Source organism: Carassius carassius, chromosome 34 (assembly GCF_963082965.1).
Source record: "Carassius carassius chromosome 34, fCarCar2.1, whole genome shotgun sequence".
Lineage (NCBI taxonomy): Eukaryota > Metazoa > Chordata > Actinopteri > Cypriniformes > Cyprinidae > Carassius > Carassius carassius.
Genome location: NC_081788.1, coordinates 20,328,001 through 20,353,892, shown reverse-complemented (window position 1 = coordinate 20,353,892; position 25,892 = coordinate 20,328,001). Strand labels below are relative to the sequence as shown.

General features: G+C 36.9%; 2 protein-coding genes across 3 annotated transcripts in view; both read right to left on the bottom strand.

Moving 5' to 3' along the window:
• Nucleotides 1–1,979: 1,979 nt before the first annotated feature.
• LOC132114686 (unconventional myosin-If-like) lies at nt 1,980–21,461 on the bottom strand. Of its 2 annotated transcripts, XM_059522948.1 has the most exons (29): nt 21,103–21,461; nt 20,817–20,914; nt 13,707–13,838; nt 13,100–13,189; nt 12,919–13,013; nt 11,687–11,774; nt 11,510–11,599; nt 11,280–11,411; nt 9,995–10,129; nt 9,748–9,880; nt 9,392–9,588; nt 9,173–9,253; nt 8,414–8,500; nt 8,228–8,314; nt 7,949–8,116; nt 7,759–7,844; nt 7,429–7,510; nt 7,222–7,328; nt 7,027–7,125; nt 6,593–6,737; nt 6,326–6,440; nt 5,769–5,938; nt 5,343–5,488; nt 3,835–3,981; nt 3,600–3,748; nt 3,451–3,510; nt 3,105–3,324; nt 2,848–3,020; nt 1,980–2,773 (listed from the first exon to the last, which is right to left on the bottom strand). In XM_059522948.1, exons 2-29 carry the CDS (start codon nt 20,817–20,819, stop codon nt 2,697–2,699), a joined length of 3,294 nt encoding a protein of 1,097 aa, XP_059378931.1. In that variant the 5' UTR covers nt 20,820–20,914; nt 21,103–21,461; the 3' UTR covers nt 1,980–2,696. The 2 variants fall into 2 exon arrangements, with proteins under 2 accessions (XP_059378931.1, XP_059378930.1); XM_059522947.1 differs by lacking the exon at nt 21,103–21,461 and having other exon boundaries at nt 20,817–21,011.
• Nucleotides 21,462–22,294: 833 nt separating this feature from the next.
• The window catches only part of LOC132114685 (A disintegrin and metalloproteinase with thrombospondin motifs 10-like), a 70,036-nt gene continuing 66,438 nt past the window's right edge, over nt 22,295–25,892 (bottom strand). The window contains exon 25 of the mRNA XM_059522946.1: nt 22,295–24,850. Coding sequence (XP_059378929.1) covers nt 24,741–24,850 — 110 coding nt within the window. The 3' untranslated portion in view covers nt 22,295–24,740. The remainder of the gene's footprint in view (nt 24,851–25,892) is intronic.

The following is a 25,892-nucleotide window of genomic DNA, read 5'->3' as shown; positions in this document are numbered from 1 at the left end:
TCTTTTAGTGAACAGATCAAAAGATTCGATTCAGTGGGATAATTCAAAATCTGTGCCATTCTAAGATAAACTGAAAATGACAGGTTTCTCTTGCGTAAGTGTAGCAAAATTATTCCCAGTGACACTACAAACCGCAGTTATTGTTGCCATTTTAAACACCAGGTGCATGACCTTTTCTGAGCTCACAAGGTTTTCAGTTAACCAATATGTCATATACTACAGTCATTTATCATCATACAACCACATTTCATCACTGGATCTGTGGTCTCGTATCATTATTACCTCGCAGAGCACGGATCATTCACCCGGGAAAAGTCAATTCTCTGGAGAATAAATGAATTGGCAGGGGAGTACAGCACAGAATTACAGAGAAAGCAAACAAAAACTAAAATAACCGAAACGCTTATGATTAGACTAACATACGTATCTTATATAAACTATATGAAGTACCAAACAATCTTAGAATAGAAAAAAGAAGAAGAAGACGTAATAAATAGCCTGTCGCTTATACCTCTCAAAAGCACACCCACAGTCGCGCGCTCCATGTGTCAGGTAGTAGGGGTGAGATGTCCCAGATCCTGTTACTCGGGTCTCGCGTTGTGACATTACCTGGAGGGTTCAGGTGAAACCGAGCGAACAGTAGCATTCCTCACTGCGCCATTGTATTTTGAAGCTGTCAGCTCGCTATGCGGAAAGAACTGAAACGCACCGTTTTCCATTAAAGAACGGCATCCACGCGCCGCGCACGAGCTGCAGCACAAGTTTAACGAACTGAGGTCAAGTTTACCTGCACCTCACCTGTCGAATATTTGACGCCCATTTAACTCATTCACCTCACAAATATTTAGTTTCAATATTGAATGCCTTCACAAAAATATAACTTCGTTAAAAAAAGGTGGCCTCATACCGCACCCCCCTTAGAGAACTTTACCATGGTCTAACCGTGGATTACGGCACAATTGTTCTCAGGTTACCCTACTTGTTTCTTTATTTATTTATTTATTTGCTTTCGTGCAAATTTGAAGTATTGTGTTTAAGTACCCTTATTTCGCCTTTTTAGAGGTACTTTTTTTTTTTTACTGTTTTTTTTTTCACGTTTTTGTTTTCTCCACACTTTACCCCACCATGTGGCAATATATAAATATTCAGCTCTATAAAGTTGGATTACACTGTCTATTGGCAATTGTCTGTTAATAAATATAACTATACTTTTGTAAGTATTATAGTTAAACACGTGCCAGCCAGGGCTATACAATTAAATCAAATCAAACTGACACCACGATTTGATAACTTGATTAAAAACAAGCATACAAATGTTATTTTCTCTACTGTCATATGAAGTTAAAAAAGGAAAGAAACAACATGACTTGTGTAGGCTCAAGCTGTTCAAGTAGATTCAATATCCATAATTTTAAAGCAGTATTAGGTATTACTAATACTGGTTACTATAGTAAATTTATGCTGTCCTCTACCTGTACAAATATCCTAAAAGAAACTATACATATACAGTAGATGAAACTGCTGCAGTTAGTCCTCATAAACATGATCACTTGCAAATGTCCAGGCTTAAATCTGTATTTGTTTTCACTCTCAGCAACATGCTGGTTTTTGCATTAATGTTTAGCATGGAAAATGAGGCCTGAGTTTCATATCGTAGCATCCCTGTGCACCTGTCAGGGAGAGGACTTTTGAAATCTGAATTCACCTGCTCAACCAGTCTTCCCATCCACCTCCGAAGAACACGTTTTTTTCTGTCATTCACCTTTCTGTCAGACACTTTTTGTGCCAGGGGCTAATACTCTCTATTCAATTGCAAATCCAATCCAAATATCACATCAAATGCATGTACCACAGAAATTAGACAAGAGGGAAAGGAAACAAGGAAAAACAAGTTTCCATGGTAAAGTTATTTAGGTTTGGCTCCAATTTTCTGGAACACGTTTACTGGCCAAGAAAAGTTAAGTTTTCACTGCCTTGAGAAGTAATAATTAGCCTACTTCCAGATGCAACCTTTAACAGATTCTCCATTCAACAAAGCTTGATCAGAGTGAACCGAACCAGAGGAGGAATTCTTCTCATAATCATCACATTGTAATGGACATATTCCTTATTTTTTGAGAGTATAATCACATTTGTGGCTAAAACATTAGGAAATATACATATTTATATATTAATAAATAAATATATTTCTTAGATTTTTCATTTAAATTTTAATATAGTGCAGCACTGAACATGTAAAACAAAGCTTTCTTTAATACTGTTAATATCAGACATCAATTTATACTTTCTATAAAGATTTGAATGGAGATTTTACACAGATGAGAAGAAAAAAATGGTATAAAAAAAATAAAAATGATCCATAGAAAATATTTTTACATATTACAGAAAATTTCAGGAAATTAGACATAAAAATGAAGGAAAAGGCTTTGATTGTTGTTCTTCCCTTTGAAAAAAGAAACCATTCTCACAAATCTTTCAAACTGCACAACAGCACAGCCAAGTGGTCATTTGTGGACAGTGCAGAGTCTTTGTAAACAAAAACAAACAAAAAAACAAGTCATAAAATTCTGCAAAAAATCCTACTGATCTTGTCACTGGCTTGAGTCCAGATTCCCAGAGCCTAAAGGATTCCATGATCTAGTGGAGGTTAGACGTCAAAAGTCAGGGTGCAGGTGCATCAGTGTGACATGCAGAGGTCAGATCTTCTCCACATAGTTCCCAGGAAAGAGACCCTCCTTCCCATGAATCCGCCCTCGCCACCACCCCGATGGATCTGCAGGAAACCCAGAGGAGCATTAGACACAAAGCCTAAATCGAATTCACAACATTCTTATTTCCAGGTCTCACCTTCACTGAGAAGTTCTATGACGTCATTGACATCAAAACTAATTTCATCCACATCTTGGCCAAAATACTGGTAAAGCGCTCTGCAACGAGGGCCCTGTGGTCGGGGCTGAGGTTTGGGACGGCTAGAGGGGGCCGGTGGAGGGCGTTGACTGATGCTCCTTTTCCGCTGCATTCTGGGAAGTTTTAGACCGTTTAGTATTTACAAAAACTGGTTTTGAGATGCTTTTGCAGGGGCATGTGCAACTGTGTTCTCTTACCCTGACATGCCCTGATCAGGCACATTGAGGAAGTCAAGGTTCGTGGACTGATTCTGGGCTGGCCTGGAGCCTCTTCGATTCTTCTGCGATCCCAGTTTAGGAAGAGCGTTGCTAGGTGGAGGGTTCCTCACTGGCATGGAGTACGTCGCTTCCTTCTGTGAGTGTTGCTGCTGTTGTGCACCACCCCGGGCAAACTGTGCAGCCCCGTTCTGATGGCCCCCTGTCAAAAATCATATCATATAGAGGGCTTCAATAAATATAGAGGGAATAGAAATGTATCCACATGGTTCAGCATAGCAGTTTAAGCTCAGAATTTGAACTTAATTACATCCATTAGGAATTTTACCTCTGTGCTGTGGCTGGTTTCTCCCTCCTTGACTCTGTGGCATGCCTTTCCTTGTTGGCTCTGGAGAAAAACAAAAAGAACATGCAGTAAAGCTCAATGAGTTTTGTGCCACTGTTGACACTCTTCATCCATCCATTTATCTCACGTACTGGATGTCTTTGGTAGTCCATCTCCTATAGTGATAGTAAGGGTCTTTCCTCCAGGTTTGATGACGGCTACATCAGTCTGTCCCCTCTGGAAAACCACCACACGTGAGCCGCCTCCTCCCCAGCCCTCCTTCTTCACACGGAACTCCAGCCTGCACAAAATATTACTATCAGTTTATGTACTGCTCTGGAATGAGTCTAATGCAATAGAGAGTTAGAGATAGAGAGTTATCAGCACCTGTCGTTGAAGGACAGTGAGAGTTTGCTTTGGGTCTGCTCCTCATAACGTTTGCAAAGCAGACTGAGGAACTCAGTCTTAAATGTGGACTCCAGCAGACTGTCATACTCATTCTCGTGAAGGATGAAGAAGTCATCTTGCCTTGTGCTGGAGGGAAATGAAAGAAGACTCATTTTGTACATTTCCTGAAGAAAATATGGTGCTTGTCCAAACAAAATTCTGAAGTTTTCAATATAAATTTCCCAGTATTTACCCAGTGTTTTGGTTCTTGTTTCATTAATTTTTTTGAAAAGTTTTTTGAGCATTCTTTTGAACTTTCCATTTCCTTTTTTCTATTTATTTTTAATAGTCTATTCAAGAAACCTAAAAATGTATTATGGTTTCAACAAAAATATTAATTGGCACAACTGTTTTCAACATTGTCAAATATAAGAAATCAGCAGATCATGTGAAACTGAGGAATGGAGTAATGGCTGCTAAAAGTACTTGCAATCACAGGATGAAATTACATTTTAGAAAATATTCAAATAGAAAACAGTTATTTTAATTTTTTTGTAATAGTTCACAGTGTTACGGTTTTTAATTAATAAAGTAAAAACTGTAAAATAGGTAAGTAATTTAAATGAAATCCAACAAATGACATTTTCTCATCAGTCACTCAAAACTCAAACAGCTCAAATGGTGCTTGACAATTAATACAATGAAAAGCTTTAGAGCAATTAAGGACAAAATAGAAGAGGGGATGAGAGAGGGCATGACTGATGAAACATCAAAGCACAGTAATAGTAAGTGACTAATGTGTAATTGATTTTTACATTATCTTCACGTCTCTGATATATCATCATTAAATATCATCATAACAAGTAGATGATCACCATCCCTCTCTCTCTTGTTCAAAACCGCTTTCATTCTCACTCAGACTTGTCATATAAGGCAGAAAAAAGAGCTGAGCTGCCATAAATATTAACTCATTTCCTGTTTGTTAATTTCCTTTTAGCACTTTGCAGATAGTTTGACCCAGCAGAACTTCCGCGTAAGCTCTTCTGCTGTAGCAGCAGTGGTGGTCTGGCAGCTTATTTGTGTCACATAGAAATAAATCTGCATGTAAGCACTATTGCGAATAAATGCTCAGGCTCAGAGCTTAAATAACAGACAATGATTTTAAAAGCAGGTGTATATCTGTCTAAATGTGTAATGCCTTTTTGGATTTGCAATTGCAATATTTTGTTGAATAAATTTGAATATTTACACATCTTGCTGTTCCTTGTTAAATGAGCAATGTGTAATTGCAACAAAAATGCCACTATATTCTTAGACTAAAAAAAAAATAAAATAATAATATATATATATATATATATATATATATACATATATACATATATATATACATATATATACATATATACATACGTACATACATATATATATATATATATATATATATATATATATATATATTTATGTTGCACTAGCATAGACTTTATACCTAGTATAAGGCAGCTACTCACCTCAAAGAGATCGAATGGACACTTTTAATGTCAAGCTTTCTTTTCAGAATTTCCTTTATCTGGCCTTTCTCTGGTCCTTTCTTTATCTTTTCCCGACCGATTAGGTAGATGGATTTCGGTGTCAGTATCAGATCCCTCTTTATAGACTAAAGAAAACAACGAGAAATAATCCTGAACCCAAGAATGATGAATCGTATCACAGTTTCCACTAAAATATTAAGCAGCACAACTGTTGTCAACACTGATAATGAGAAGAAATGTTTTTTTTTGGACCCCAAATCGGCATTTTAAATTAAATTAAATTTAAATGTAAAAATTTAAGAGACTTTAAAGACTTTAGCATTTTAGAGACTTCTTTCAAAAACATTAATAATCCTAATGTTTGAAAGGAAAACTACACATCATTTTTGCTTATTAGTTTCTCACCTTGAACCTACGGTCAAACTTGTTGACTGAGTCTGCAAAGTCAACTCGCTCTCTCTTGAGCATGAACTGCCGGAGTTCAGGCCTCTCTTCCATTCCCAGGTAATCGCCAACAAAGTTCCTGTTTATACTATTCTTACGTCGTTCTTTAAAGTTATAGAGTATATCAGAGGCTGAAATTTAGACAGAAAGAGAGAGAAAAACAGTGTGCATACCATATGCAATGTAAACATTACAAAACAGAAACGGGGATTATAAATAAATGTAATTAATTTAATACTAAATCACCTAGAAGTTTCATTTAAAAAAGTTGGGTATAATTACAAATAGATTATTGTACCCAATATTTGTTTATGCAGTGTATTATTTATGTTTATTAGAGGATCCTGCCATTAGCTTAGCATAATGCTAACAGCAAAGTCTTGTGAAATGAATGGAAACATGTGTTTGTGTGGCACATGGTAGACCGTTTCGATCAGTCACTTATGAAGTTCTGCGACTGTTAGGATGCTGTTAGGGTCTATGGAAGAAGTCTCCAGGTTTTATAAACTTGTACTCACCCTCCTCCCGCATCTGTTCATATTTCTTCCTGGCGATGAATTTCCTCCACGCCTTCTGGATGGTTCTGGCAAATGTGTCGAACTTCCTCTCTCGCATCTCCTCCAGCAAAAATAGCTGCAGTTAAAAGAAATGGGAGTTGAAACAGGATTTAAGGGAAAGTCCAGATTTGACCCAAAGTTTATTTATGCCCTTCTTTTTAGGCCTTATTTTAGGTGTATGTCTTTTTAAATCATTTTCTGACTTTTTTTCTAATTTTTGAGCCTCACCGACTCTGGATTCTTGACGAAGACTTTGGTGCGTCCCATTTGGTACTGATCTGTGTCCATGTTTACAGAACGCAAGAGGTGCAAAACGCCCTGCTGTTCCGGACCACGCCAATTAGGCCACGTCTCTGCTGTTAGAATGGCGTACCTAGCAAAACACAAATGCTTTTCTGTAACTGCAGAGATGAACACACCTGGGAAATCACCTGTAAAATTAGCACTCCTGAGAGGTCAAGATGAACACACCAGCGATATTTCCGCAGAGATTAACACCCGAGACAAATTTATTTAAGCTCTCTCACCTGAGGTTCATTTTCTTAACTAGAAAATCCCAGAGCTAATTCAAGTATTGCTTTGCAATGCTACTAAAATATCCATATGAAACATATTTTAAAATATATTTTTGTCCAACATATTTTTTTCAGGATTACTCTTACCTCTGTAAAAACTTCTGGAAGATTCTACGATAAGCAAAGCCGGCACGTCGTACCCTAATATTTTCCCTCAAGCCAAGATATTCCACCTGATGTTTCACTCTGAGAAGATAAAAGTGAAATTTATGAATAGCCCAAGTTGTAGTTCATTTACTCCATCTTTGTGAAATATCTGAAGTCTTATTTGTATGAGCTCACCTGCTCTCCTCCCAGTCTTTGGGCCTCTTGGTCTCGTTGGGTTTGATGCAGCGGATGTAGTGCGGTGTGCACTTCATCAGTGTGCTAACCAACTCATTGGCCTGTCTCTGTGGACCAGACAGTCAAAGAGTGACTCCAGATAAAAGAACTGTGGCAGGTGTGCCGATCCTCATTAGAATACAAGTTTATTATAAACATTGGTCTTACTTTGATCTTCGAGCTAGCGGTGGTTGGTCTACCTTTCTTATCCGTGTTGAGGTTTTCTGGGAAGAGGCTCTGGATGAAGTCACTGCAATGTCAAGGGAGATCAATATTTTGTGGATGTTTGGAACATGTTGTCTGAGATTACGGGTATAAAAATGGTTATGTCCACTTGCAAGAAAACCAGTTGCAGGGAAAACTGATAACTCTCATCTGTCATTGTTCTGTTGTTTCCTTGGCTTTCTGTTACATGAAGTTCTCTACCCTTTTACCAAACCTAAAACAACCTTAAACAGTTCTTATGACAAAAGAGAAAAAGAGAGAATGAGCTCTTACTATTGGCTGCTTTGCATCAATTCTATGAGATCAGGAAAAAGCACATCTCTGTTTCGCTCACAGAATCCGCTGATGTCATACGACACCTGAATCAAAGAAGCAGGCAATGAGAAGCAATTCGGGAGTGCTACACTACTGTTCAAAATGGTTTTTGGTTGGTAAGCACTACAGATCAAAAGTGGTAACACACCTTGCCAGCATAGTGGTGAATGACGAAACCAGAGTTCCAGTTGTTGAAGTGATCGTGCGTCCCCACCGCAGCCTGTAGCTTCTGAAGCAGAGTCATATCAGCTCCATCTCCTTTGGCGTGCATGGTAGCGCAAACATCATCCAGCACGCTCATGATGCCGGGAGGATTCTGAGATTGAGGAGGGAATGGGGTTACAGCTGACAAAGCTAATAAAAATGATTATTATTATCATGAATTGTTAGTAATAATGAATATAGCACAGCCTCTCTACGGACTTACCAGTTTATTTTCTATTAAGTCACACACAACTTTGTTGTTAAAGTATTCTATGGGTGTCCATTTAATGCCCTCCTGTACATACTCTTCCTGTAGGAAGTAAAGAACAATAAAGTCTGTCAGGCTGCGACTTTACACACATCAAGAGAGATATAGTGAAAAGAATAATGAAAGAGCTGTTTGTTGTACCTGTTCTGCTTTCAGTGTCAGCTCAATAAAGATCTGCTGCAGCTTTTCATTCACAAAGTTGATACAGAACTGCTCAAAACCATTCCTCTAGAGAAAAAAAATTGTTATTAACTATAGAATTAAATTAAAATGTACTAATTTTTTTTCACAGAATGTTACTTAAGAACATTAACACTTGAAATAATCATAAAACACACACACATACACAAAATATGTCTTCCATTCAAATGTTTGGGGTCGATTTTTTTTATGTTACTGAAATAAGTCTCTTATTTTCACCAAGGCTGCATTTATTTGTTCACTAATAGAGTAAAAAGACTAATACTGTGAAATTTGATTACAATTCTAAAATATCATTAAAATGATCTATTTAATATATTTTAATTAATAATATTTAATAATTATTATTATCAATGTTGAAAACAGCTGTGCTGCTTGATAAAAAATAGGATTCTATATTTTAAGGATTCTTTGATGAATATAAAGCTCAAAAGAGCAGCATTAATTTGCAAAACAAATATTTTGTAAATCATAAATATTTACTGTCACTTGAGGCATTGTTTCTAAATAAAAGTAGTAATTTAATTCTTTCTTTCTTTTTTAATATTACTCTTACTGACCCCAGACTTTTGAATGGCAATGCAGATTTAGAGTCAATTAAAATTGCAAATATGACTAACTGACTGATTAATGATTAGTAGGTTAAAATTCCCTCATTATAATATTCAATAACAATCAATAAAAGGAGAGGATATTCACCTGGAAAATTTCAAATCCATAAATATCCAGAACACCAACACTGAGCTCCTCAATGGGTTTCTGCATGGCTTTATTTATTGCCTGCTCAAACAGAGAAAAGCAAAAATATGTGTGTGTGTGTGTGTATATATATATATATATATATATATATATATATAAAAATATATATTTTTCCATCTCAACCAACAGTTATTGGGTGTCCATGCACTGTTTGCTAACCTCAACAAGGTAGTCAAACAGACGGGCGTAAAGTGCTTTGGAGAGAGCGTCACGTGTGTAGCATGCTTGTTCTCTGTTCAGAGTCACATCAATGGATTCAGATTTACCACCCCACTTGGAGTCCATTTTCCTGCTAGTGAGTTTCTCCTGTAGACGGTTTTGGTCGATGCCCAGCAAGTACGCAGGGAATGCCAGCACTGGGATGAAAGCAGTGTAAAAGATGTCAACATAAAGTCTAACAGAACATTTACAAAGCTCAAAATAATCAGTTACTATTATGACAGTCAGTGGTTTCAGAATTATACTGAGTGATCTCAGAACAGCAAATAGGCACAATTCATCCACATATCACTCACAGTCTGTGCTCTCCACCTGCGCGTAGTTTCCCGCCTCAATGAAATTGATGGCGCCCAGATGTAAGATGCCAGCTACAATCTGCAGCGCCTGCCTCTGAAACATCTCTGGTATGCCAATCACCTGCATGGCTTCCTGTAGACATCAAAAACAGCAAAGGTCTTAGTAGCAGAAACTCGACTGTTCTCAATGTGTCTGAGAAGAGATACACATAATCTGGCATGATGATATATAGATGAAAATATGTACCATGGTTTCTTGGAAGTCCTTGCTGTCATTAGTTCCATCCACCTTGTATGTTCCAGACTGGTTCAGGTAGAAGTAGTAATCTGGGGTCATAATTCCCAATTCTTCCCTCTGCTGAGGCGTGCAACCATCTATTAGCTAAAAAAAAAAAAGATAGAAAATAGATTGAGAGAGAGAGAGAGAGAGAGAGGTGGTTAATTCAATAGCCATTCATGTGGCCCATCAGTAATCTGAAAATTTTATGTAAAATTTTTTTTTAAATCACAAAATTCTAACCTATTATTGAAGTAAAACAACGGAAATTGTGAGGAAACTCATGCACATTATGAAATTCTCCAATGCATGTTGGCCACAAATATTGGCACCCCCAGAAAGTTTTAGGAGTGAAATATCTCTGAAGTATATTCCCATTCATAATAAAAAAATTTTTTTTTTTTTTGCACACCAAGGTGACTAGGAGTATGAAATTATCCAGTCATGACTTTTTCTTCCACAGGATTATAAATAGAAGGACACAAAGGACACAAAGGCCAAATTCCCTTAATCATCCATCACAAAGAGTAAAACCAGAAAATATAGTTCTGATGTGCAGAACAATATTGTTGAGCTTCACAAAATAGAAAGTGGCTGTAAGAAAAGAGCTAAAGCATTTCAAATCCCAATTTCCACCATCAGGGCAATAATTAAGAAGTTCCAATCAACTAAAGATATTATAAATCTGCCTGGATGAGGACATGTGTCTATATCGTCCTAATGCACGGAAGTAGAGAGAAGTAGAGTTTGAGTGGCCAAAGACTGTTCGAGGATCACAGCTGGGGAATCACAGAGATTAGATGAGTCTTTGAGTCAGAAAGCCTAAAAAAAATTGTCCCACTTTATATTAAGTGACCTTAACTACTATGCACTTACATTTAAATTAATAATTTGGTATAATGCACTTATTGTGTACATACATGTTTTTAGATTGTACTTAGATTTACATCTGTAATTACATTTATAATTGCACTGTTGACCCATCCCTTACACCTTAACCCACCCTTAAACCTACCCATTAGGTAATGAAGCCATTATCAATTTCTTTGATTTTATTTAAATTATATAATTTATATGATATATCTTATTTTAATACTATTTCATATATTAAATTTAGTCTTGATGGTGACTTTTATTTTCTGTTGTGTTCTGTTTCTAAACCCTATTAAATGAGATCTCTGTGATTTATATAAAAAAAATTATATTTAAGACACTGTCTAAAAAATATGGATCTATAATTATAACATTTTCCTACCTGGTAAAAGATGTGAAAGTTCCTTTCACTTTCATTCTGGCTCACGACTCTTGATTTTTCCAGCAAGAAGTTGGAGATCTTCCCTCCATCTGGCTCTCCTCCTCGACTAAACTGGATCTCAAAGTATTTGCCCTGTCAATTGAGCTAGCGTTACTCATAGTAATGGAACACAGGTTTGCGTGTTGTAAATTCATAAGACTGAGCTGCATATATGTGAGTGTGAAACGTACAAAGCGACTTGAATTGTTGTTGCGGACTGTCTTTGCATTGCCAAAGGCTTCCAGCAGAGGGTTCGACTGCAGGATAATTTCCTTCACATGCTGAACAACAAAAACAACACCGCACAAGCTTTATAACTGCCATTTGCTGCATGCTAAAAAGTTAAGAGGTATTTAACCACTTGTTACCTGTACTTTAGCTCCTCCTCCTGATACTTTAGAGATGTAGCCCATAATGTATTTAGCAGCAACAGTTTTTCCTGCTCCACTTTCTCCACTGAACACAAACATACAGAAGACAGGAACAATACTCCCTGATTATGTTAAGTCACCCCGATTCGTGCTATTTCAATTCACATTCTCTCTCTCTCTCTCTCTCTCTCTCTCACACACACACACACACACACACACACACACACACACACACACACACACACACACACACACACACACAAGCATGCTTTTAAAAAGTGGTGTCACTTAAACAGGAAGTTGTGGTTAGTGGCTTTTAATTAAACCCAGTTTTAATTCTTTCTCTTTTAAAAAAAAAAGAAATTATAGCACTCGTTAGCTGAATAAAATGGTATGCCTACATATGGTAATTCTCATCCTCATTGGCCAAGACCCAAAAAATGGAAGTAGGAAGGCATCAGGACACATCTTGCGACACTAAAATGTCCCTATTTGGTCAATCACATACATACTGCAGTGCCTTTAATATCCTGGTTGTAAAATATCAGTGGTTGGTTAAAATGATTAAATTTATTTATTCTGTTCTACTGAGAAATAGTTATTTTTAGTTATTAAATATTTATTTGGTTATGTCTAAAGCTCACTAGATTTGTTCTAGTTCATTAGGTGTGATGGTCTGTAAGGTACAGTACCTAAAGAGGAACTTTCAAACAAACTTATATTCAGCTGGACCGTAAGGCAGCAAAGAAAGCTATTAAGAAACAACATTTGCAAGCTCCTCTCCACTGCCTGTGTAAATCAGGAAGGAAACTTTACTAAGAATGGTGACCACTGCTGCAAAGGCTTTTGTGGGTGTGACAAATAAGGGAAGGAACGGCCAACAGTGAGAATGGGACCAAAAAGAGTAAAAAGTTGATATTGGTGACACTAATACTGAAATGTTTATCTCTGCCAAACAGCTGTGATAGCAAATTTTGCCTCGAGTTGTTAGACAGTGAAAGGTCGCAGACAGCTTACTCAGAACTGGAAATGCATACAAAAAAATGATTTCTTTAAACTTTAAACCAGAAGCGAGTCATGTAAATTTCCTGATATTTCTTCGCTAGCGGTTTAATTTGGAGGTGTGGCCTGCATGTGAAAACGGCCTGGGGTTTGAATGTGGCAAGTCACAGGAAGAACATCAAATCCGCATTGAAAGAAGCGGCATGTATCATGCGAGCATCACAAACCTGATAATGACACACTGATTTTCACTGTCAATCATCATGTTCCTGTACATGTTGTCTGTCAAAGCATAAATGTGCGGTGGGTTCTCATACTGGGCCTAAAGAAAAAAGAGGTGGCTATGAATATGGCATGTTTAATACAAGATAAATCTGCTAAATGACTGACTAAGTGTATTTGACATACAGCTCCCTGGTAGAGCTCAATCTCACGGTCAGTGAAGTACGGCATCTGTTTGAAGGGATTCACCGATATCAAGACAGACCCTATATAGGTCTTAAAATCACAGTTAAGGACATATGAACAATCGAATTAAATGAAATCCAATTCAGTTTTTTTCAAAAATCATAAAATGTCATTTATTCCTGTAATGGCAAACATTTTTAAAACAGCCATTACTCCGGTCTTCAATGACACATGATCCTTCAGAAACCATTCTAATATGCTGATTTGCTGCTGAAGAATTTCATATTATCAGTGTTTTAAGCCGTTTTTGTGGTGATTCTGTGATAAATAGTTGACATTTATTTGACAAAGAAATCTAGAAATAAAAAAGTATTTATCTTACTGAGATATCTTATTTGATCCCATGCAATTAAAGAGTGGCTGCTAAGTGTCACGTAAAATCAGGAAGCAAGTGTGTGTGAACTGTTACATGTAAGCAAAAGAGGAAGACAAAACTTGTGATCGAAGTCTTAAAAACAGCAACAACACCAACAGTGCTAACCGATCAGCTGAGAGGAGTGTGTTGTTCCACCCTTGAGTTATCTGATCGCTTTCATATCAAGGATACAAAGATGTAGTCGTCCATAAACCTCTTTTTGAGATTTTCCACGATGGCATCTTCAGTGATCTTGGAGAGAAGCACCATGTCATCAACACCACTCTGCTTGACATTCTGGCTCTGCCAGTGATACTTACTGCCCTGAAGGACAGATGATAGATAGAAAGAGAGAGAGAGAGAGAGAATAGAGTCCATTTACAGGAATTTTACAACAAAGATTTGAGTTCATGTACTTGAAGAAATAGACATTATGCTATTGTAGACCCTATTTAGCAACTGACTTATTTTAATCATAATAAATCTTGAGGGAACCCGTGCCTTCTTGTCCCAACATAATTGTAAAGCACTTTAGGTGTACAGCAATACACAATAAAGCGCTATATAAATGCATCATTCATTGATTCATACTAGAAACTGAACAAGTCTAAAAGAAGTCAGATGAGATTATATGGTACTTTGATGCTGAGATCAAAGAAGTGTAAATCCAATATGGAAAAACATCCGGAATCCATTTTACTTACATAAACACTGGATTATATTGATCAGGAATTGACTAAAATTTTAAAAGTTGGTGTTCCACACAAAAATAAAGCCAGACTGACTTTTGAAGAGGCTTAGGGTAAATTTATGGCAGAGCATTTCAATGTATCTCAATGGAAACAAAACTGCATTGATGGCACTGAATTACTGTAAATTAAAAAGGGGGGAAAAAACAGCTTATTTAAAAATTGTACGTGTGTCTGCTTACATAGGCAGTATGTCACCCTTTAACTTATATCCCATACAAAGAGCAAAGGAACACATTGTTTAATTCACATATACTGCACTGATATTCAAGCCAGTGTAAGAGCTAACATCAACTGTCACCGGCGACACCGCGTGCGTGCGCATGAAGCAGTGAAGCCAAGCCAGTCGACTCCAGAGACTCGACAGAAAACGCAGTTAGAGGTAAGACTTTAGACATTTTTCATAGGTTCTTCATTTTTCTGAACTTCATCGCAAGTCAAACCGCAGAAACGAGATTGTTGATAGTCTAATTTGAAGTGCCTTTCCCGACATGATACGTGGAAGCATAATAATATATCGCACTGTATTAAGATTTTTCGAGATCTTACTCGTATTTTTATTTACCATTTGGTTCATTTCTTGCAGCAAAGAGGCCTTAACAATCAATCCAGGTACATAAATTACATGAACTAGCATGCATACAATGTTTTTCAAATGCAAACAATGTTGTTTCTCTTCAGACACAATCCCCAGAAAGTGCACATAAAACGTACAAACATTAAGATATTTTGTGCGTTGCAAACACATATGTACCGATATTACTCAAAACCTAAACCAGCTAACGTTAGATCTCAAAAGTGTGTATTGCCACACACTTTCTCTTATGAATATTGTCCTGTGATTTCTAAAAGTGTTTTTTCTGTTTATTTTGTGTTACAGGAAACTTCTGCCCAAGCAGACGTTTAAGACTCATCATGCTCGGTAAGATCCCAGCACTACACATACACAATAGATCCCAATTTTAAGTATATATGTATATTAAGTGTTAAGTATATTTGTATCGATTCACTGTGTGTGAACAAGGTTTTACGTCATTTTGCACTTAGATTCCAAAAATCTCTAGTTGTCACTGATCCAATAGAAAAAATGAGGTCAATGCATGTATAAAGGCAAAATGCTTTCAAAACTTCATTTTAAAAGGTCACACTTATTCATCATGTGTAATCCATGTCTCCAGTATTCTGTTATATGATCAGGACTTTACAGACACCCAGATTTTTACTAAATGAAGTGCACAAATTCTGCACTGTGCATACATGTGCATACATGTGCAGGCTCACTACCTGGCTGTGCATTAGAGGATGTTATGATAAGTTATCTTATGATAAGTGAACTGTGTAGCAAAGTTTTTTTGCCAAACCGTAAACCATATCAGATTGAATGCTGTGCAATCTCAACTTAATTTTTTTAGGAGAGTCCATTCTGGGGGCAAATTGGTGGATGCTTTGCATCAAGGGCAGAGTTCTCCAACCAAATCCAACTGAGTGACCGTTCCGAATTCACTTCTGCTCTGGCTGTGCTTTTTGCATCATACTATATATTTAACATGGAATATCCTGCGGAGGCAGCCACTACATTAGAATTTATCCAGAGGTAAGCACTTATTTGTTGTTGATATATTTTTGACTAGGAATGGGAACAAATATTTGAGTACTCATTCTTTAACCACCTACCTGATTAGTAAAATACTTCTCAAAGTGTTTATTTGGGTTTATATGGACTGTTGTGTAATTTTTAAACGTCAAACTTTTATTTTAACTCACAATGCAAATGGTAGAAAAGTAAGCACAGCCGCTCTAAAGTCAAAATTTCATGCACATAACATTTTCTTTTCTTCACTTTAATACTAAAGTACTTGGTTTTTAGAGTACTTGACTTCTAAATTACTCAAAATTTCCATCTCTACTCTTCACACTTCCATTATTGTGCTCACTGTAATGAGCATATAAAATACCAAAACTTAAAATATTTATTTAAAAGACCATTTGTGAAGCTGTTTCATGACTAACGTCTATGAATGTTGCGATATGATTTTGTCAAAGTTAAATAGACAGACAAATTGAAAGGTCGCGATGACCGAGATCACAGTCTTTGATGAATCGTGCAGCTCTCTTGTATAATCTCTCTCTCAGCATCTAAGCAGGGCAAAAGCTTTTCAGTGTGTTCAGTCTCATGTCTCTTCTGCATGTCCACTCTGGATGTTACGACACTTTAATACTCATAGATAACGACACATTTCATCCTCTCTTGGAACGAAAGTGGCTAACTTCTGTCAACCTCATCTACAAGCAAGGACATAGATTTTAGATTCTGTAATAAAAAATAAAAAAAACGATTTTAAAATCTATGCAATAGCTAGGTGAATCGATTTTTCTCTCCAGGCCCTAATATGTGTTTTTTAAGTAAGAGTTTTGGTTTATAGAGAAGTGGACATTGTATTACATGTTGTATTACACGTTGATTGGCTAAATCAAATGATCTAATCAAACTTTTATATATTGTCATCAACCCATCTGTCTTGCTTATAAACCTTTCCATTGATAATTAATTTCTTCCACTGCAGGGTAGAAGACTCCAGCCCAGGAAATTGACTAATTCAGGCCCGTTTCTGAAGAAAACTATAGTTATGGGAGAAAAACAACATTTAGGGACCAAATTCTACTGTTTGAAATCCTGCTGTTTTTAAATAATTTAATTTGCCCTTTATACATTCTAATTTTAACCGAACATTTTAATACATTTGAACAGGATTGATTTGTATGTTCAGAAAAGTGTTGTTGTATACAAAACGAAATGAAATGTTAACAGAAAAATGTTTACCTATTGAAGAATTTTTTTTGCTATGCTATTTTTATTTTATGAATTTAGAAATTAAAAGTGTGAAAAGTTATACATAAATGCCATTTTTGTGGCAAAAAAAGTGTCTTCATTTTACAGTACACAAAATTAATGCTGTAATCCTTATTACAGAAGTAAAATATATGAGGTGATGAAACACAGTACTGTGATTATTACTGTAAAAAAGTTTACAGTATTTTTAAAGTTACTGCAATTAAGTTTACAGTAAGCATACTGTGAAATGAACTACAGCAACTTACTAGCTAATTGCTGCCAGTAAGTTACTGTAAATTTCACAGTATTCTTTTTACAGTGCAGCCTTTGGAAAACTTACAGCCATGTTTCAAACAGATTTACAGCATCCAGTTCCTCTTTCAATCTTCCCTGTTTTAAAATTATTTACCACTATTTCTAACCACTGGTGATTGCAGTCAAAGAATGGGAGAAGCTAAAAGCTGAACCGAGATGTGCATCTCTGTTCACAGAAATGAAGGCTACTTGTTTTAAAAGGAAACACAGTCTTCATAAATACAAAGTCAAAAACATGTTTCTAAAAAATGTTGCAATGTTGTGTGCTAACACACACAAAAAAGATAATGTGTTCAGCTTTAAAATTTAAAATGGTTACTTTCATAAGTATTTCATAGCTACATCCTTTACAAGATGACATTTGAAGTACAAAACAGGGTATGTAGAGGGATTTCCTCCTACGTAAGTTAATATAAAGAACCACTGCAAATACATAGTATACCTCTATTTAAAGTATTAGGACTCGACTGAGGTGATGGTAAGGGTAAGCTAAATTAGTCAATATAGGTTGGTTGCAATGTAGGTTCTCTAATTATTACCATACAATGGAATTTTTCCAGTCTAAATAACTAGGTGATTGAACCAAGGTGGTTATCTGTGATAACTATAACAGGAAACCACAGATTGTTTCAAAGCAACAGGCAGCAGATGTAAGGAAGTTATAGACAAGTTGTATGTACGTTTCACATTCGATGCATTACATACTCCATAAAATTAAAGGTTGTGGCTTTCTTAGCAAAATGACCTGTAACACGTAGCATAATAACAATGTTGTCTGCTTATATTTAGATTTAACTGACCCTAGGTGAAAAGTTCAACATATTTTTATAAAAAGACTTACTTTTTACACAGAAAGCACTGTAACGTTACAGTCGGAGAGGTCAAAGTTAACTCAAGCATGCCAGAGTCTCATAATGCTGAAATATCTAAGCCTAACAGGTAAACCAGATGTTTTTGTATACAAGCTCCTTAAGGCTTCTTTTCTTTTGATGTGTTGCACTGTTAGGAAGCTGTGAACCCTTCACTGGGTTTGTGGTCTGAATTCCTAGACTATGTTTCAACCACAGCTCAAACACCACACATGGAGGATGGTCATGGTACTTATCTGAGCTACAACAGAGGTATAAGATTATAAACTAATTAACTTTTTTTTGATTGACACTGGATTTTCTGAAGATATATTTCTCTTTCACTCAAAGAGGTTCTGAGAGAGTACAGGCTGTACATAATGTTCGTAATGTGACTCAAAGGATGACCTAAGATGTTTAAATCTCGATGTAGCACCCGCTCTACAGAATCAAGAATAACGTCATATTTGTAAGTCACTGTACATCACTAATGTTCCTCTTTGCTAGTAGAACTAGGTGATAATACTGCCCAAAAATATAAAATGCATTTGTCTACTGATCTTCACATTCCATAAATGGCTAATGAAAGCATATTTAAATCACTCAGAAATGAAAGATACCGAAATAGCTGAAATGCTTGGATGAAATAAAGAAACCGGAAATAAGAACATACAATTCACAATCTGACAAGGTCTGAATAATGATAGATTCGGAGGGCACTTATTGCAAATAGCCCTACTTCCCCACTATAAACTGGGGCAATATATAAAATGAGTATTATGTCAAAACTCACAGTACCTGTAAACCAGTAGGTGAAAAGTATTCTGAAGGAGAGATTCTGAAATGGCCACTTTTTTAAACCCAAGAGGCCTTTGATTGCTGAGTGTATGTTACTCATCAAAGCCTGATGCTGTCAAACTGGTGAAATGTTCATGTTTCACGATGTCAGGGGCAAGGTAGCTAGGTAGCTGAGAGCATTTTGGGGTTGGGGTGGTGCTTCTGAACAATCCCATGAGGCTATGGGAGAACATTTGTGAATGGCAATGAACCAACACAACTGATGCTGGTAGATCACATGACAATGAGAACATTACGAATGTAGTATGTTCAGATTGCATTCATGCAATACACATTTATACTATATAGTACATACTTGTTTAAGGGCCATGAAGTAAATAAACAAGAAATACCTACAAACACAGCTAACAGGACTTTGGCTAAGCCTTTTGTTGCTTGCAAACAACTCTTGAGCTTAAAAAACCTCTTCCTCTCTGATGGTTCTCAAATATAGGGATACGTTTGATGAGGACAAACCTTACTTAAAGTGATAGTCCAAGCCTGTGTGTCTTTCTTTGGAACACTAATTTTGAAAAATGTCTCAGTGGTTTGTTTTTATCCATACAATGAAAGACAGTAGGATTTTAGGTTGTTTTGGAGCCTAATGACTTTCATTTCAAAGTCAAGAACAGTTGAAACATTCTTTTAAATACCTATTTTGGAATGACATCACTAATGTTCCTCTTTGCAAGTAGGACTAGATATTAATAGTCATAGTAATAGTGAAAAATGCTTGACCAGTGAAAAACGGAAAAATGGGGAAAAAATGGTTAATGCACAGCATTGTGAGTCATTCCGAAATGAAAGATTTTGAGACAGCAGATGTGATTTATTAAATTAATGGGATGGTGGTTGAATTTCCTTTCCATTTCCAATATTTATTTATTTGTTGCTAAAATATTCCTAAAATATTTGTGGTTCCTGTCAACTTTGCATGCATCGTCTGAGCCATGTAAGTTGTAGGCCAGTTGTGCTGGATCATTTTAGTACAGGCTGAGAAAGACACAAGCTTCAGAAAGCTGTACAAGCGGTGAGGAAGTACAGACAAGAACCGCAAGTCCCCTCTGACATACTTCCCCACTACCCCTGCACCCGGTTGCTGTTGCGAAAATTCCTCTGTTAAACCTCTCGCCACACAAAGTCAAACGCACACTTCCTACAGAAGCACCACCACAGCCTCAAACTTCTCTCAGCTACATAGCTGCCTTGCCCCTGACATCATGAAAGCCCTCAGTGGCAAGGAAACATGCGAACATTTCACCGGTTTGACAGCATCAGACTTTGATGGTTAACAAGTGCACTCAAAAAAAAAAGAGAATTAAAAGTCACGAATGCTTGTGGTGAATTAAACATTGGCTAATGACAGAGGCCAGTCAGTTTCCATTTAAGGAGTTGTTTGAGTCCTATTTCTTTTGTGTGATGCTGTTCTTTGGGCTACTTCTTTTTTTTTAGATAGGTTCACACATCCTTTATGAGCCCCTTTAAGCATTTTGATTTTATAGAGGAGGAAACTTTCCAAAATTAGTAACTAGACTCAAGTATACTGAGGATTATATAATCCTATACACACTTATTCAAAGGCACATAAAGGAATAAAATGACTTCAGTTTAATCAACAAAGGGTCTTTTAGGAGCAACAAATATGTACATAATTTACTCTCAGATTAGATGTGACTTAGATGTGTCATAAAAGTTAGAACGCATTAAATATCTACTTTACCATTATGCCGGTACTGTTGGTTTCTCCTCGTTTGTAGTTCTTCTTTTGATGAGAGTGACAGTCCAAATGTTTCTCAGCACCCTGCCATGACCAGCAAACTATAGAGCACACGAGCAAAAGTTTAGTGAAGGGAAGCAGTCTGTGACAAGCGCTGAGCACAGATCACTTCCTCAAACTCCCACAACCCTTAGGTGAGACAAGAAGAAGTTGCATGCTCTCTCGCCACAGGCTGTACACACACACATAAGCCAACAAACACAGAGGACACATAATTGGTCTAACTCACCTTCCTCATGATCACACAAAACCTATGTCTCACAGGTTCAAAGTCAGCCGTTACTCTGAGGTGTGACAGGATGCAACCCCTCCTGTTGATTGGATGGCAACAAACTGCACAAAATGCAGAAATGATACAGTCATCCTGTAAAGCACCAAAACTGAACACACCCTTAACCACGTTTGAACTTCTTCATGGAGTTCTGAATTCAAAAACAGATTTGGTTTGAGTGTTTCAGGGGCCTCCCAAGGCTCAAGTCACATCCTAAAAATTACAATCTAAAAATTACAAATAAAGCTAACCATTACGGTCTCTGGGAGTATACAATGTCAGCTGATCAGTAGGGCCCTGGGCCCCTCAGCACATACACACAGGGCCCATGGATATAATTTTAGTTGTAGCCTACCAATATGTGCAACTTCTAATTGTTTTTCCTTTGTCGTCCTCTACAGATGTGTCCACATAGTCCTGCAGCAGAAATGATACATGTTAATTAGTAAATGACTGTTTTTAAAAAAGTCAACTAAATAAATGAATGCAAATGTAATATGCACATACAAAGAGTTGTTATTAGCACTGAATCTGACCCTCTTGAATATCAGTATGCAGGAAGTTTATTTTTATATTCGATTTAGTAAAAAAGTACAGTGCAGATGGACGTACAGTGAAAACACACACATATGACAAGCCAACAAGTCTGAGGTTTATATGTGGCAGAAGACTGTGTAAAAACTGTAATATCTTACCAAGTCTTTGTAAAACAAAATTACAAAATAAAATAGGAAATGGATATAAATGATATAAAGCAGATATAACAATACATTGGATATTATTTCTACACAATGCATCTTTTTATTCAGCATTTCAAATTAATTTCAACTGGTCTACGTAAAATTCAGAGGAAATAAACTACATCACAAGCACATGACAGTACAGCGTGTGAAAATCACCATTAAAGTCGAAATAAACAAGTGTGACTGCATTTTCTAAATTAATCTACAGTTATTGCAAATGTAAGAACACACTGCAAAATTTTAAGATAAAAGCTTACCTTTCATCTTTCACATAATAATTGTACCAAATAAATGATTACAAAGTTAGTGTTTCTGCAGAGAGACTTGAACAATACTTTGTTTTCATAGAATCTTGCTTTTTTTCCCTTAGCAAATGTATTACCTTTAGCAAAACAATCCCAACAATACAAAAATAACATGAATCTTAAGATTATGGCAAATAAAGACATAGCACCATACTGTAGCACCACGGATTAGCCACCAGTCCTTGAACAGAGGACACCTCTTCAAGATCTGCCCTTCAAATCAAACATTCGATGAGTGCTGCCAAGATCCAGGACAGGGGAAAGGTCTGTTCTGGCTCTCTAACGATGACTGACACTAATAATTTGGCAAGTTGGTGCTAAATGCTGATATTTGGGTTAGAAAAGGGTAAATGGAAATTGTAGGTTCTGAAAGGGAATCCAATCAATATGTTACGAAAACACTGAACTGAAGTTATTTGGAAGAGTTCACCTAAAAATGGCTCCTTTAATCACTATTATGCTGTTCCAAACTGTTAAGGAAGCAACATGTTTTATTTTTTTGTGAGAAACAGACCCACAAAAAAATATTACTTCCACCCTAATTCTTCCCTTTACACTTAAAATGCATATTCAAATGCCATTGCTTCTGCATTATTACAATGACTTACATTCTGGTATTTTACCCATGTACACCTACCCATGTATGACTTTAGAGGAATTTGAATAAAATTGTAGTACTTTTTAATAAAAATAGCATAAGGTCATGTAGGTTATTGGCATTTTACCTTTTCCCCTCCACCAAAATATTACTTAAAGGTCTCAAAGGTGAGAGTATGAATTTTTGTCCCATACCTGATAAAATGAAGCAGAAGCTATCCAGTAACTAAGGTTACATGGTTCACAATTCTGCAATGCCACCAACATTGCTGCATGCTGACTTGTGGTGCATTAGAAATACAGTACATTATCTAAGTGTCAGCGAATAACAATATGATCACCACACGGGTTTAACAACAGCTTCCATTGACCTCTAACTACTATTATATTGTGCACAGAAGCTAAACTGACCCTACCACTTATTTCCCTTTGTTTGCTAAATAGCTCATTGTTCATCCAGGTTTGAATGATGCACGATATCTTAATATAATGTAAGCATTATTGTAATGGATGGCAAGAAAATTGCACAGCACCAAAACTGCAAATAGCCACAAGGCTGTCAGATTAAAAGATACAGTATCTCAGCAACAACCACACTGAATGAGAGCTTAAGATATCTGAGTGATCTGGAGTGTCTCTAAAGGGCAGTTCACATGGACAATGATTCAATTGTTCAATGCCAACAAGTCACTGCTAGTCAGTGTTCCTCTCAACTGCAGCAATCATCTGTATCATGAAGCATTACGGTACACTCACATTAGTAAACTTTCGGCAAATGTTTCTTTGCAAAAGGTCCATTGTATAGCACAGTGTTGTAATTTACAATGCACTGCTTACATAGAAGTCACTTTCAAAACAAACAGCTTTCTGGTGCTCAACGCAGCGATTTTGCAACTTGCGAAATTCGTTGCAAAATCTGTGTAGGGAAAATTATTATGCGATTATTACTTAGAAATTATTAGATTTCACTGTGAAAATTCTTAGGACCAGTGGTAAAAACCGCATCTTCGCTCATGTCGTTTAAAATCACCAATTCTTATAAAAATAGTTAACTGTTGGTTACTGTTGGTTGCAAATTTGCTAGAAGTGAAAAGGCTCTTACGGGGATAGTTCACCCAAAAATGAAAATGCATTATTTACTCACCCTCATGTTGTTCTAAACAATTATGACTTTCTTTCAACAAAAATAGACATTTTATTGTATGGACAAAGATTTCTTCTTTGGTGTTCTTGAGAATCTTTGATGTTCTTGAGAATAAAGAAAAAGTCATACAGCTTTGTAACACCATGAGGGTGAGCAAGTAATAACAGAATTGTAATTTTTTGGTGAATTATCCGTTTAAAGATGCACTCAATAATGTTTATCCAAAGTCCAAACCGACCAGCGCTACACAAAAAATTACTGAGTGAACTTTTGAGACTATAATAAAGATGACTGGTTTATAAATGGTCACATTACAATAACAGACAACTATTATTCACTGAGATTTAGATTTTGCTGAGATTGACAGTTCACAAACTCTTCTCTGTATGACAGTGATGGCCAAAAGCACCACATGGAAAAGCAAAAGAAACACTGACGGATGTATTTTAGGCAGACTGGTATTCACAGCAGCAGTGTCAAAGCAGATGGTTGGAGGGAGAGAAAGAATGCAGCATAGATTTCTCTCTTTCTCTCTATTTTCAAGTCTCTCTCTCGCTCTCATTTCTTCCGTGCTTTTTCTCACAATGATGTCAGTCTTCCAGTGGGTTAACAGCACTCCTCCAGCGGAATGCTGAGTATGGGCGTTTCAGTCCATGCAAGAAAACGGGAGGGTGGAGAGGGAAGAAAATCAGGGCAAGAGAGAGAGTCATAGAGAGTGAGTGAGAGAGAGAGAGAGAGAGAGAGTGAGAGAGTGAGAGAGAGAGAGAGAGAGAGAAAGAGTCAGAGAGAGAGAGAGTGAGAGGGAGGTCAGTGTCCTTGGCAGGTTTTGCAGCACATCTGTCTGAAGTATGCACGGCTGCAAAATTTGAACCTGAGCACCAGGGGGCAGTATGCCACTGTGTTCACATCTTTACACTCTAAGGGGCACAGAAAAAGTGCAGTCAGTCACAGAGAAATTAAATTAGCATCATAAAAACATACAATGTTTTAGGATTTTCCAGTGACTTCAAGCATGTAATACATTTCGACATTTGCCTTGCAATTGAAAAATCCTATCAGTTTTTTGTCAAGGGAACCAATTTGATGCTAACTTTCAGGTTGGCCTACAAAACATGCTTAAAGTACAGTGTAGTACAGTGATGATGCAAACACTGCAGCACTCTATACTTTATGTATTTGAGTTCTGCAACGTAATACTGTCATTAAAGCTGCAGTCTAAACATTTTTTTGGTTAAAAATTATCCAAAACAGAGACAGTTTATAAGAGACATGCCACTTCCTTAATCCTCAATACAACTATATAAGGAAAACCTGTAACGGCAAAGATGGCGGTTGTGTGCACATGTCCCGCCCCTCCCACTGGAAAGCCAATCATCTGCTTTTAAAAGTCAAGCCGGGAAACATTTAAGCCTATCGTCTAGTTCCACTGACGTATGCGCACAGTTGAGGAACCCTTGCGCATGCGTAGTAAAGGTATAACCTGTGTGGAAAAAGGCGTTTTAAACCTTATTTTGGGGCAAATTCATCAAAATTTTTCAGCGATTTTTATCATATTTCACTGCTGTTTCTATACATGCTGTTTTTATGTCCCAGTGACCAGTGAAAGTGCAGTTCTGACTCTCTGCCCATTCATTTAGATAGGAGATGGTCTTGTTATTCTGAAATAGCTGCCCGGAGGCGTTGCCAAGATGGCGGCCGAGTGGCATGACTTGCCTGAAAGGACTGCGCTGTTCACAGGCGCTGTGTGAACAAAGGCAAGAACTAATGCCGTAAATGGTGTGTCGTAGTGATGACGCACGTTATCGTGCGACTTTGTTACCTGGTGTTTTGAAGGCAGATCAACATTCATGACGAAAAAAATATGTGCAAACTGTAACGAAGCAAAGATCAGTTAGTTCCTCACTTTACGCGCTGAAGCTGAGATCGTTCGCTAGCTTCAGTGAAAGTTAACGTGCCTAG

What these genes read in the sequence shown, in the direction of transcription:
- LOC132114686 (XM_059522948.1), bottom strand. An exon ending in AGGACTTCCAAGAAACCATG is followed by an intron (nt 9,881 to 9,994) that starts GTACATATTTTC and finishes TGATGTCTACAG; the next exon opens with GAAGCCATGCAGGTGATTGG. An exon ending in TGAACAGATGCGGGAGGAGG is followed by an intron (nt 5,939 to 6,325) that starts GTGAGTACAAGT and finishes TCTAAATTTCAG; the next exon opens with CCTCTGATATACTCTATAAC.